Source organism: Meleagris gallopavo, chromosome 1, assembly GCF_000146605.3.
Source record: "Meleagris gallopavo isolate NT-WF06-2002-E0010 breed Aviagen turkey brand Nicholas breeding stock chromosome 1, Turkey_5.1, whole genome shotgun sequence".
Taxonomy (NCBI): domain Eukaryota; kingdom Metazoa; phylum Chordata; class Aves; order Galliformes; family Phasianidae; genus Meleagris; species Meleagris gallopavo.
Window position 1 is genome coordinate 136,850,810 of NC_015011.2, and position 14,952 is coordinate 136,865,761.

At 34.4% G+C, this 14,952-nt stretch overlaps 1 protein-coding gene across 1 annotated transcript in view; it reads left to right on the top strand.

Moving 5' to 3' along the window:
• The window catches only part of FAM155A (family with sequence similarity 155 member A), a 511,917-nt gene extending 498,727 nt beyond the window's left edge, over positions 1-13,190 (top strand). Inside the window, exons 3-4 of the mRNA XM_031557642.1 lie at positions 4,536-4,707; positions 12,458-13,190. Of these exons, the coding sequence (XP_031413502.1) occupies positions 4,536-4,707; positions 12,458-12,753 (468 nt within the window). The 3' untranslated portion in view covers positions 12,754-13,190. The remainder of the gene's footprint in view (positions 1-4,535; positions 4,708-12,457) is intronic.
• The last annotated feature ends 1,762 nt before the right edge of the window (positions 13,191-14,952 follow it).

Genomic DNA, 14,952 nt, shown 5'->3' on the forward strand with positions numbered 1-14,952 from the left:
GCCATTTTAAATACTATTCTGTACTGTATGCATGCAACGTAAACAAGTTTGTAAAATGCAGTTGATATAATTAAAGAAATCCAAAAATTAAGGAGTGTATTAGTTTTCTGTTTGTTTTTAGTGACATTTCTAGAATTCACAAAATATGTATTAATAAAAATGATGCTTTGACATCTGATGGTTTGGTTTTTTGTCACTAAAGATTTCCTCTTGTTTCTTGAATTTTTTTATTTTTTCTCTATAATTTGTATACTTTTTCCAATTTTGTAAGACAGTTTAGGTCAGTTCTTGCTTAAGAGTTTGATTTTATTTGCATTATTTTCTCCTGTTATCACCAAGAATATTATAAAGTGCCTGTACCAGATATTGTTTTCACAGCCCTTCTTTCTCCCTCAAATGTAACCCAAGATATAATTTATTGACTTGAATGTTTAAAAAGTGCATTTTTGGAGGGACAATAATTTTGCTCTGGGAAACTTAATGTGAAATATGGAATATTTTCTCTGCTTCTGGCTATTTGATTATAGTCTTCTCTCCTCCCCACCTTCTGAGAAAGCAAATACAAGAACATATATCACAGTGAAAGAAAAATGTAGTATCATAATATCACGTAGGATCAAAAACATTGAATAGCATCCTGAAATAGAAAGCATATAGGAAATTAAGGAAAATAGTGAATAAAAATGTGCATTTTTGATTTTTTCACTGGCTCCTAATTTTACTAAATTTTTCTTTTCAAAGCAAGTCATTTTCATCTATTTTTTATGCTTTGGAAGCTTAGTAACAAGACACGTTTCTCACTCTTAAACATTTTCCTGGACACTGTAAGTCAGACCAGCCTTTTCCTATATGACACACATACACACACCTGTTGATGCTTCAGTGTAGGTGGCATTGATTTTGCCAGCTCAGGAAGACAAAGATTTTATTGTTCAAATGTCCTCAAACTATATCTATACCTTTTCTCAATCACACATAATTTACTGAAGTCATTTTGAAGACTTCCCATACATGCTAGTTAAGTATGAAAAATATTCAATAGATAAATTATTTATCTGTCTCAACATGCCATTGTTTATGTAAGAAAGAAAGAGAATATTCTGTTAATGTTTGAATTGAGGATGTATTGCTTGATAGGTTGCTAGATTGCACGTATGAACTATTGTCATGGAACAAAAAGCAGGAGAATTTTATATTTTAATAACAAATATCCTTTCTTCCATTCTTTAAAAGAAAGTGTGGGAGTACTGCCTTTATTTTTCGCACATATATATGAATTACTTCAACACAGTAAATGCTATCTTGAAATCCATCAATGAGAGGGGCAAAAAGGCCAGGTGGAAGTAATATTTAACTGCAGAAAGCACAGAAAGACAGAGAAAGGAAAATAAAACTGTGCTCAAAATGGTCATATACTTTTTTTTTTTTTCTTTAGTCACCATTTACAAGACATGAAAAAATTTACATACTTTTTTTACACTTTGTAGATAAAAACATGCTGAAAGTGACCCGGGAAAATGTTTACAATAGAATGCAGTTAATACTCTAAAATGCTTTATATGTGATACAATTTAAGCGGAGAATTATTGTGATTATAAATCTTTTTTTTTAGTCATTTATGCTCTTTTAGAAAGGAAAAACATTCACACACCGAAACACTGTTATTAAAGAACCTACTGTATTCAACACAAAAGTTAATATGTATTTTCATTTATAGTTTCAGCCCTAGTTATACACTGCATGTTTTAAGATTCTGGAAATCCGCAACTGGGATTTTGTAGGAGATTAAGTACAATTCCTAGCCAATCAAAATCTATACTTTCTGGGGCATAAGAAAAAATAGCACCTGATCGGAGTGTATAGTATCTGCTTTACTATTTTGAAAAATTCAAGTATATTTCATTAAATTTCAGTTCCAAATCACAGATTTTCTAAGATTTAAGCTAAAGAAGCCCCCTTTCACTACTTTTAATTCAAAGACTGAAAATAAAAACAATCTTAGATTCCTCTGGATCTACTTACATCAGTCGACTATGGAGCTGATACAAAGACTCGCCAGTTTAGATACCAGTTAGCCCAACACAGTTCATCTGCAGACATGGATGTTTTTTCCCCTCTTTCTCTGTAAAGCAGTGTGTGCTGTTCTACCATGCTTCTTCCAAGTACTCTTTCATGACAGCCCACAGGCCTGGATTGGTCTGATAAAAATTGAACAGCTTGTAGGAAGGGCTGAAGACTATTTTCAACACACCTTCTGGAACCTCACTTCCTACTTGGAGATCTTAGGGTGTACCACAGATTTAAACTCTCCTGCAAACTTGAAGTTTATTTTGAAGAAGCCAGAGCATAAAAGTAGGGTAGCTAATAATGTATCCTTATTAGCCAAAAAAGAGAGCAAAAGAGGAACCAGCTTACTAAAAAAATCTTGACATAGATTGTCAACAAGGTTGAGAGGGACTTTAATTAGAAAAATTTACAGAGTGGAAGACACTTATCTGAGAAACAGATCTTGGAAACTTATATACATCATGCATTCTTAAAAAATAGGGACAAGAGTTCAGGCGCACATTTGAGCTGAAGCTGAGGACTTGTGAATACAAGTAGGAAGATTATATATACAATCTGTGAGTTTATACATTTAAATGTTCATAGAAAACTATTACTTGATTATTTACTGGTTTTGAATAAACATTTCCTGTCCTGATTAAATAGACAAGTGCATTTGCTTGTTTTCTTATTACCTTGTATGGTGACCTGTTAAAAAAAAACTCCTTGTAAACTGATGTCAGTTTTTAAATATTATACACAAACCAACTTATTACTCTTAAATTTCTCAGATCCATAGTAAGCAGATCTAGCTAGTCAGAGATCAGGAAGGAACATCTGTGAATATTTATCTGTTATCGGAGTTCCTATCTCCATCCAAGAGATTTTACTCAATTAAAAATAAAGATCTTGCTGAATTAAAAATAAAAACAAAATAAAAACCTTTATTTATTTTATTCAATCAATATAGCAAGTGAAGCATTAAAAGTGTGAGGGGAGATATAGTCAACAGTGGGAATACTTACTGTTTAGAAGTGAGTTTACTTAACAACAAAAACCATACACATCATTTAATTCTCCTCATTAATCATTTATTGTGGATAAAAATCCTGCTAGCATTAAAATTGAATTTGTAATGAAAAAATCTTGCTCTATGGAGTGCAGTAGGCAAAAAGTACTGTAAAGAGATAGATGTAAACTATACGTTAATGATAGAATCTTCACTTTATTACCTACGAACCTTACCCACACCTCTTACTGTTGCAAACAATATAAAATTTGTGATTCTGAGATGAATGCTTTCAAATTAAGTACACTACTTACACTAGTAAAAAGTATAACTGATGAGAAAAAAGCATGCTGAAAACAAACAAAACCCTCTGCAAGGTTGCTCCACTCAGGCATCAGGTTGTTTTTTGATTTTTGTTTGTTTGTTTGTTTTTTGTCTCTTTAATTAGGAATAAGCATAGAAAGAAGGAAAATATCCAGTTTTCTGTATTATTTTTAAATTATTTTGGGGGTATTATAAATGAATGCAGACAGGATATTTTCATTCTATAACAGCCTAGATAGCAACTATCTAACCAGTAAACTAAGTACTTCAGAACAGATAAGTGAAAAACAAAATTGGGAAGCAAACTCCTCTTCTACATGGTGGTTTCATCACCTTCATAGGCCACTATCCAATGTACTTTTATATGATCACATTATGTTTTCCTATGTACAAAAGACTAGTTTAATTCCTGTGTCTAAGATCTTTGTTGAAAAGGAAAAGAAAGTAAAATCAACATGTTTATTTTACTTTCCTTTTAAATTGTGATAATTATAGTAGAAGTAATCACAAGTCCTGCAACCATGGTTACGCATTGTCAGGTGGCATCAATGTGTTCATCTTTGCTCCAGATGTAGGCATTGGTCTATATTTATTTCCTAGTCTACAGCTATTGCTGTTCGGGATTCCTAATGTGTATTTCCATGCTGTGGATTTGTTAGGGTGTTATTCAAAGGGAAGCAGCACCATCTATTGCAACCTGAAAACTTAGCTCTAGACAATATCAAGAACAAGGCTGGCCTGAGTTTAGTTTGAAACTACTGCACTTATCTTTAAAAGCTTCTTTTCCTTCCCTCACTAGCTACGAATTATATTCTGATTATGGTTTGTATCTCATAAGATACAGGGACAGGGGTCTGTGACATGTGTTCATGATAAAAATATGCATCTGAGAGAAGAAAAAACCTATTTATGAACTAAGAAAATAATAACAATTGCCTAATTCATGAGTGACTGTTTCTTGAAATACGTGGCTGGACTTTTCTTTTTTGAAGTGAGGAGATAGTCAAAAGTTAAAAGTGTGTTTTACGCAGATGAGAGTGTCGCAAAATTTGCTTTCAGAAGCAATGTTACTGTAGATGTGCAGATCAGTATGTTCTTCTAATAATGACAGTGCTATTGTCATCCATCTATACTTCTGATTCTTCTCTTTTTCCAGACTGTCTACAAAGCCTGGCTCTGTTCCCAGTATTTTGAAGTCACACAGTTTCACTGCAGCAACAGAATTCCTTGCAAGCAATACTGTTTGGAGGTTCAGACAAGGTGTCCCTTTATATTACCAGACAATGATGATGTCATCTACGGAGGACTATCAAGTTTCATCTGTACAGGTATAGTATAGAAAAGCTAATTTCACTTTTTTTCATAAAGCTAAATGTGAAGGAGACTTTGAATATGTTTTCTCCTATCGTTTCAATTATGAGAAACTGAAGATATTCCTCATAACAAAGACATCCCTGAAGTCCTAGGATTTGAGCCCAGATTTAATATGCAGATTTGTGTTTCAGCTTGCCACAGTCATTACCTTTATAAAACAATATTATTAGAATAAATCTGTTATGGTTATTTTTTGTGCTGTACAATTTCATTGAGGATATCTGTAGCTCTGTCTAACATGAGAATCAGAAAAAACAAACTCTGTTATGAAATACTCAGAAAAAAAGAGAAATATGAGGTCAGTTTTTACTATTTTCAACATTCTTCACCTATATTCCTATGTCAGATAAACAAAGGATCTGAGATGCTGTAATCAGAAATGTGCAGTAACTCTTGGATGGTAAATATCTAAGGAAAGGCTTTTCTCTAGTGAAGAATTTTAAGAATCAGAGCTTTCCCCGTAAAACACTCATCTTTTTGGTTTCTTCTTGACTCTAGTTAGATTCTGAGAGGATTTTAATTTAAAAAAATCATTGTTTATATAGGTCTGTGGATCGTTTAATAAATCATTTTTTTTTTCCTTTAACATTTCTTTGACTTTCCAGAGAGAATATGATAGGTAACAAGCAGGTATCAAATTTATTTATTTATTTATTTATTTATTTATTTATTTATTTATTTATTTATTTATTTAATCAGGCTTGATTGGGATTCATCACACTGAATTTCAGCTTATATCAATGTCATCTGTATATTTCTGGTGCTAATAGTATCAACTGAGAATTCGGAATCTATTCAGGCATCTTATTCCCACTAAATCAAGAAAAGACTTTTGGCAGTAAAATCATTTGACACGTTGGTCTAAATACCTACAAATAGACAAAATTAACTTTAAATTATGGCTGCATTGCAAAGTTTGATACACATTTGATGTACATTAATCACAGCACAGTCAACTGATCAAAAGATGTGATTCTCCCACTATATTTATTTGTAATGTTGCTTCAATTTGAATATTTTGTGCAGTTCTGTGCCAAAAAAAAAAAAAAAAAATTGTTATTAGGATACTTTAAAACATCCAGAAGAGGGTAACAAAGATGGTTGAAGGGCTGGAATTTATGTTCTGTGAAGAGAGGCTGAGGATACTTGGGTTGTCCGGTCCAGAGAAGAATGAGAGATGACCTCGTTTGTCTGTGCGGCTCTCTGAGGAGGGAAAGCACAGAGTGATATGTTGTGCTTTTCTCCCTGGTCACTAATGTAGCAGAACATGTGGAAACAGCACAGAGCCTCACCAGAGGAGGTTCAGATAAGATATTAAGAAAAATTTCTTTACTGTGAGAGTGGTCAAACACTGGAACAAGCTTCCTAGAGATGTGGTTGATGCTCCACGCATCCAAGCGCCATGTTTCCAAGTGGCATTTGCACAGTGGCCTCAGTAACATGCTTTAACTGGTTAGCCCTTCAGTGGTCAGACAGTTGGTCTAAATGAAGATCTCTTCCAACTGAAATATTCTCTTCTTCTTCGGGGAAGGATTGAACTTTTTCATTGCAGATTATAATAATCTAAAGATCTACACATAAACTCTGTGACTAAGTTCTCACTGTAGCCAATGAAGATCTGATATATGTGGTCAATAGAGACAAGGGTTGTTTAGTTCAGCCTAAGTAGTCATCTGCACCTGATGAGCTGAGTAGTTCTGTACAACTCACTAACAGTACTGACTCCAGTCCATCTGAAGTAGCTGGTGTTAATCACCAGAGTATTATTAAAAACATTCAAAATAAAATTATGATACAATTATAAATATTATTCTCATGTCATTGGTGCACTACTATTTGATTGGATTTCTTGTCCTGTTGAGTCAGCGCCCTCAGGATCAAGACTGCAGAATTTGATCTGAAGTGGATTATGCTGGTATGAGATTTTTCACACTCATGAAACTAAGACTTGCTAGCTAACTGAGGAATATGGATAATTAGTCCAACAGTATCCCCAGCTGCATCAAAAGAGGGGTGGCCATCAGGGTGAGGGAAGTGGTTGTCCCCTTCTGCATTGCCCTTGTGAGGTCCCTTTTGGTGTACTACATCCAGGCCTGGGATCCCCAGTACAGGAGGGATGTTACGCTCTCTGGAGCAGATCCAAAGAAGACAAAGATGACTCTCCTATGAAGAAAGGCTGAAGAAGTTGGACTTGTTTAGCTTTCAGAAAAGAAGTCTCTGGGGAGACCAGATTATAGCCTTCCAGTACTCGAAGAGAACTTACAAGCAGGAAGGGGACTGAATTTTGACATGGTCTGGTTGTGATAGAACTAGGGGGAATGGATTTAAAATAAAAGAGGAGAGATTTAGATCAGATGTTAGGAAGAATTTTTTTACTCAGAGAGTGATGAGGTGATGGAACAAGTTGCCCAGAGAAGTGGTGCATGTCCCATCACAGGAGGCATTCAGGATCAGGTTGCAGGGGTCCCTGAGCAGTTTGATCTAGTGGTTGTCAACACTGCCCAAGGCAGGGAGGTTGAAACTTTAAAATGAGATGATCTTTAAAAATCCTTCCAACCTCAGACATTCTGTGATTCTATAATATGATATGATGAATAATATCTTCTGGAGAAGGGACTTCTCTGCTTGTAGGATGATTTATCACTGAAAGAAGAAAAAAAAAAAAAGTCAAGAATTTGTGGCTTCTGGTATTCTTTAATAATGTTTTAGAAGTGATAGTTCTATAATAAGGGCTTTCCTTCCTTCTTGCCATGGTAACAGACTATTTCCTCTAATGTTCGGAAGAGATTTAGGTTAATGGAAAGACAGAACTGTTTTCTACAAAGCCCTTCAATATATCGTATTATTCAATATATCGTAGAAGACAAGTAACAGGAAAAGGTGTGCTGGCAGTAGCTGCTTTTATTTGTTGTCGAACGCAGGGTGGATTGCGCCGGGGGGGCTCGGCGGCGCTGCGTAATGCTGCGGGAGCGGCGGGCAGCAGCACCTAGTGGGGAGCGGGGCACTGAGCCGAGCTGGCAGTCAGCGCGTCTGCTGACTGCAAGCCACAAATATCCGCAAATAAGCAGGAAACTGGGATAGGGAACCCACGTGTGTTGACTTTGGTTTCGTTTTGTTGTTGTGTTGTTTTTGCTTTTTTTCATGCTAGGATTTTATTGAGATTGGAGACTTTCCTATCATATCACAGCAGTAAATGGTCTCATTAAATATTGCACAAAGTAGGAACAGAACTAGAGGAGAAGTAGGGAAAACCAGATGCTTGCTAGAGGCAAATTATCTCACACTCAACCTGCATCTCAACATAGAGGAGCTAAAGAGGTTATTTGTATAGGCTTGAGTGTCAGCTATTTACTTATTTTTCTGACTTACTGTAGCTTGGTTGGTTTTATAAGCGTACACACTACCAGAATGAAATTAGTCCCATACATGTTTAAAACAAAAACAAAAACAAAAACAAAACAAACAAACAAAAAAAAAACAATGCAAGGTAATGGAAGAAAATGTATATTTCTTGAATGTATACACAAATACAGGAAAATGCTCCATAGGCAACTACCTATAGTAGTTTCCAACATATAAAGAGAAAGAAAAAACTAAAACACAGCAATCTGTATATATTGCAACCATTGGAATGGAGTCTGAAATGAAAATTAATCTTTTTAAAAGAGCTAGACAGCTTTATTCAGAAGTTTAAAGTAATTTGTTTACTAAAGAATCTGGCATACTACATTCAACTGTGTTTTCTTCTTATTTTATTCGTCTTTAAGATTTCTTTTACATTTAATTTTATTATACAAATGGTATAAAATATATACCTAAATAGAAACATCATGATGTGTCATAGACACAGCAATTTAGAAATTGAGAGGACCATCTGGATAGGATCAAAGAGATCTGGCTTCCAGATCAGATTTAAGCAAGCAATGAAATCTAGTCATATAATGTCTAATGAGTTTTCTTTCCTTCTGTAGTTGGAAAATGTTAATATTGAAATCTCAGAAATAATTCCTCAGAAAGAGAAATGTCATGCTGTGTGTTGGCATTCTCTGATACAATGATGTCACTGCTCGATGGATCATTCTTGGCAGGCACGAATTACTTTGTGCATCATAACAAATTGGAGCATTCAAAATTTCTGGTATACTACATTCAAATGTGTTTTCTTCTTATAGTATACATTATTTTCTTCAAGTTTGATATACGTCTCAAAATAAATCATAAATATATGTAAAATATGACCATGGTTTATACTAACAGAGAAAGAAAATAAGGAAAAGAACAAAATATATTTAAAAAATATCTATTTTATTTCTTTATCTTTCCAAAATACTCATGACCATAAATACACCAGCCAGGCCAGTTTCCTTTGATGGTGAGTACAATTTGCAAAGTGCTACAGCTCCATGGCTCTTCTTCTATGAAAGAAACCAATTGGGCTGAGCAAGACCCACTGCCACAGATCCAGATTCATATACAAGCATGGCACATCCTGACAATACTGGGGTGAGGAGTGGTAATGCAACAAGCATTTTTTGCATGTGGACTGCTGTGCAAAAAAAATGCACATGTTCAGGTAGAAACCACAGCATTCTCTGAATTAGCTGGTGATATAGCTGATCAGTAATACATTACATATGTATGTCACTCTGAAAGTAATGTCTCCTCTTAATTTTTGTGGAAACTACAATATATGGAAAGAACAAAATAACACTATTTGATTGACCAAATTCTCAGCTAGAAGACACAATTTTTCAGTATAGTCACCATCATTATACGATCTGTGTGGATGAGCTGATCTATATGCTCTTAATTCGGTGGTATGACAGATGTGCATGGCTCTCTGGTACGTGTATTGTTCTTCACATCACTGTCACCACTGTTGAAACACACCACCCACCTCCTCACTGAGCTCACGTCCACTATTCGGTCTTCATAAATGTTCAGCAAGTGTTGACAAATGTTAATGGGTGCCTTTTTTCCACAGGGAGGAGTTCTATTCCACCTCTTTGCTTCATTCACACTTCGATATCAGAAGCCATTTTGTCAAACTGCCCCTCTGCTGCCATCTGTCAAATGGCAAAAAAACATAATGCAGTACTTGTGAAAAGGTTCAGTTTCTACTGCCATACCGCCAACTTCTACCTCTGATGTCTTGGACCAATATTATAAAATAGGAGACATTAATTTTGCAGCAGCTCTCATATATATAGACGCAGTCTTTAAAATTTTAATTATAGTGTAAGAAAATATTTGCAGTTTCCTGCTTTTCCCACAAAGATGTTTCTACACAAAGTGAATGATACTCATGCTGTCACTCATTTTTCTTTCAATATGATTCAGTTGAGCAGGATACACAGTATTTATCCATATTCAAGTCTCCATTAACTCAAACGAGTAGCCTTAGTTCTTGCTCAAACTATGTCCACATGAGATGTTTTCATAAAAGAACAAAATAGTCCTTTTCTCCTGCCTTTCCAAGGTTAAAGTAGCCAGCTTTCCAGAGTTCCTGGTAAATGTCATGTCTGTAACCTTCTGGATAAGTAGCCTGAGTGAGGAGTTCCAAGAGGCCAAAATAGATACAGCTACAAATGAGTATGTGGTGAGGCACAAAAATTAAGCTTTTTTATTTTGCTGCAAAACTCTGACTGAATTTATCTAAATGTTCTGCAACTATCATGAATAGCGGTTCTGTAGTTAACTGATCACTAAATATGCAACTGCAAATTCAAAGCCTAAATTCAATTGCTGAATTGAAATAAAGAGGAAATTTAATTTTATATTAAGGAACAAGTTCAGTGCAGCCTTGACTGCAGAGCTGCCCTCAATTTATTTATATTTCAGTAAGTGCATATAAACTATTTAAATACTTTTTGATTACCAACTTGCATACATGGGCTTTTATTTCAAAGGAATTTGGGGTTTTCCTATAACAAGAAAATTTGGAAATAGGGGTGGAACCGTAAGAAAGCCCTACTAGGATCAAAGCATTAAACATTTTCTGTGTCTGTTCAATTACTGTTAATAGTTTGATCTTCTGCAGTCACGGAACAGACTGGATAATTACCTGCTTTGTAGGGTATTTCCAATATGTTACCATGTTAACAAACTTGGGCACTTATAAGCCTCAAAAGATGGGTTTCAGAAAATATGACATTAGCAATAAGACCACTTTATTATAACAGCAATATTTGCAACAACCAAAGGGAAATTCTAAAATGTAATAGAACAAATCATTTTCAAGGACTGGTCTGACTGCATATTTGTAAAGACTGCATGATTTCCTATAAAGTAAACCCTCCCTTTACATGTCATCCAACAATTTGTATCTTTAAAAACTTGATTGAATTAAAAATAAATTAAAATTTATTTGGACTCGTGTTATGTAAAAAAATGTATGTTTAATCTGCATTTTAACATCTTTATCTTACCTAATACATTTCTGGTGTATTTGCAGATCAGTATTATGGAATTAGGAATAAAAGCGTCTAGTTGTATCTTATTTTAAGATTTGTGTGATTTTTTAATAGAATATTCACATAATTCAGTCAGCGTGGATCTAAGTAGTGGAGCCTAAACGTATAGACTTTGTTTTTTGAAAGAAAAGAGATTGCTGTGACTCTTTAGACAAAATGTAGTTCTTGTTTCTAGACGTGAAGTTGGTTTAAAAGATATAGCTGTTAAGTAGCTGCTTTCCAAATCTTAATCCTAATATTTCAGCAAAGGTTATTTTACCATGAGACCTCACAACACTCTAAGGTAAGTAGCTACTGCAAAAAATATTATAATATCTATTTCATTGGAGAAAGGATATTTTTCCATTGTATTAGACATTATTGCACTAATCAGGCTAAGCTATGTTTTGATAGTTTAGCAGTGAAGAAGATATACAAGAAGTGAATGGAACACTCTGGTTATGTTACTGTTCCTTACAATAGTAAAAACAGCACAGGCATTTTCCAAAAAGGTGGTTGTGTCTTTTGGAAAATAAGGGATTCCTGTAACTCTTCAAAAATACATATTGAAATCAGGCTGAATAGTTCAGTGCAATTCCAAAGGCAGAAATGACCTACTTGTACAATAAGAAATATCAAGAGATCCAATTACTGCATGGTAAGGAAAGTTTTTTCTCACCTCTGGGATATACTAAAGAGATCATCTCAGATGGAAGAACTCAGCTGAAGTAGTGTAAATAAGCAGAGTCTGAACAGCTTTGATTGGAAACTTCCTATGAAATTGTTGGATCTGTAGTAGTTTGAAAATCAATATTGTCAATGTTGTCATCATACCAGTATTTGTTATTTTATGTCTACATTTTCCTGGACATTACTGGTATGTGCTCACTGACAGGGAAATAAATTCAAGGTCTTTCTTATTTCTGTGAAAATGTCCATTTTGATTAGTTGTAACTTCACCCAAAAGGAAAATTTAAATAACAGGTTTTGTTGAGGAATGACTTTTTTTTTTAGCTTCATTTCTTTCTACTGTCACACTTCTGTTGAACGATCATTAGATGCTGCTTTCTGTTATTCTATGCATCTCCAAAATTGTACAAAATGGTAAGCATCTGAGAGCCTGAAGCTGATTGAAAGATATGAATCCAATTGTTTAGGCTAAGATATCTGAACTATCAACTGCTCCTTTGACCTTCCAGCTTCTACCAAACTTTTTGAGTCTTTTGATGCTTATTTTGTGTTTACCCTACAGGGCTCTATGAATACTATCCAACCAATGCAGAACCAGAATGCTGTGATGTCAGATGGGGACTATTATCAGATCATCAATCCAAAGGGACTATAAAAACAAGTGGCTCAACAGTGTGTCATAGGACATCGCTCACAGTTTCATCAGCATCAAGACTGTGTAACAGCAGACTTAAACTGTGTGTTCTTGTATTAATTCTATTACATACAGTACTAACAGTCTCAGCAGCACAGAACTCAACAGGACTGGGTTTTGGAGGCATAACAACTTTGGAAGATAATTCAACCAATGAGGAATGAAAAAAAAAGATTCATCTTATATGACAGAAACATAAGAGGCCCAAGTGACTACAGTCAAATATAAAAATGACTGAGTGCTTTACCCTCAGATATCTTCTTCAGTGACCTTTTGGGTAAAAGGAAAAGAATGGGCCACTACCCAAACAAGAAGAACACAAGAACACAGCTTTTTATTGACTAAAAGGCTGTATGGTGACTTAAATTTCTCACACCATTTTATACACTGTGTTTTAATGTTTGGAGTTTCTTTTTTTGTTTGTTTTTTGCACTTGTTAATACAGGATTTTATTTTTGGGACAGTTTCTCAAAGCTAAATTAAGTCTTTTCTCTGTCGATATATTTCTAGTCATTGTGTGTGTTCATCTGATAGTTCTGTCTTTTATGTCCTGTCAGTTTCTATTAGAGGAATGACTGCTATGATTCCATGGCATAGTAAAAAAAAATAAATAAAATAAAAAATAAAAAATAAAAAATAAAAAGTAAAAATAAACAAAACGAAAAAGAAAAAGAAAAACAAAATAAAAGTAAAATAAAAACTAAAATAAAAACAAAAAAAAAAAAAGAAAAGAAAGAGAGAAAAAAAACAGCAAATCTAACTGTCCTCTTACCCATGGGAACCATTCATCTCCTTTCCCCTCCTCATGTCAGACAAATATACTTGCTTCTGTCTGTGTAATCACAATGAATGGGTACACGATTCCAGTGTGCCTCTGCCACTGTTGCACAAACCTGTTGACTGAGCAAAGCCAAAAGGAGCATGAAAGGGGTTCCTTTTAGCTGAACAAATAAGTGCTCTCCTTACAAGGTGGGATCGGACAGTTAAAAATAAAAATAAATATATAACAAACTGTTGCTCCAATACCCATTTTGAAAAGTCCAGTCCTTTCTCACTGGTCAGTTGAACAGGAGCAGCCTTTTTTAGATATGCTATGTAAAACCAGTTATGCTCAGCAAGTTGAATAGTTGGGAAGCCTTCATATTGGAGGTGAAGGATTGGCATTCATTGTGAATTACGTTTTGAGTTCTCCTGCTGTCACATAACCAGCAGTTTTCCATAGGGAATGGGAGCAAAGAGCTTCCAAATTCCAAGTATTTTTGTCTCAACAAAATTACACTAGAAACCTTTGAACATCATCAACACAAAGTATCTTTTTGGTTTTTATCCATTGTTTTTCTAATATCTCTATGTTGTTGAAAGTTACTCTAGTTATTAAGGGTGCACAAGAATGTGTTAGCACAGATAAAGAAACTATTTTAAGTATATAGGACTACCGTTTCATAAATGTGCAATAAAACAGTAAAGATATACTAGAATATGAGTAGTCAAGAAAAAAGATTGTAATCTGATTGCTGTTTTTCATTGTTTGGAGTAGCTTATAATTTATTTACTTTTATTTTTGTGGGAACATTTCACCTGCTGAGTGTATGAGAATTTGCTTTTTAAAAAGGCTTTTTAGAGTTTACAGTAGAATCAATGGAAGGAAAAGTTAATAAGGGCTGTTTTTAAAAACTTTACATTCCTTCCTATACTCTAACTACACTTGGGAAGTGCACTTTAGAGATGTTTGCTGTGTAGCTGGGAGATGAAGGAAGACTATAGGAAATGTTCTCTTAGGAAATAAATTATAGTTATCTACTTTCTAGCTACAAAGTACCCCTTGATAAATGTTAATATTGTAAGAACATTTAATCACTGGTGCATAATGTGTTTTTGTATACATTTTATGGTCTGTTAAATTCTGGAGGAAAAAAAAAAAAAGATGAAATCCATGCTGTTTAAGCAAGTTAGGATGCATACACTAAATTGCAAAGGCTCAAATATTTTGCAAGAATATTTGTTTTCATGGTGTTTTACTACAACACACACTGAGGAGCCTAAAATGTGCATATTAGTGCAAATATGACAACAGAAAGCACCAGCTAATGCAAAAGTCTTCAGCACTGGTTTCTTTCTATAACTTCTCCCTTCCCTTCCTTACACATGCTATACTTTGTTCAATAAAACACAATGCTTTTTAGTTATTTTAGTTTCTGTTAGAGGCACATGTATTTATTATATTGAATTAATGCAAAAGGAGAGAAAAATGCAGAAATGTAAGTGAAAAAGCCTTAACTAATGGTAGAATGTAGACTTTTGAAAGGACAGAGATGTAATTGAAAAGTGATGGAGCAATAACTGGGCAGTGTTCTGGTACTGTA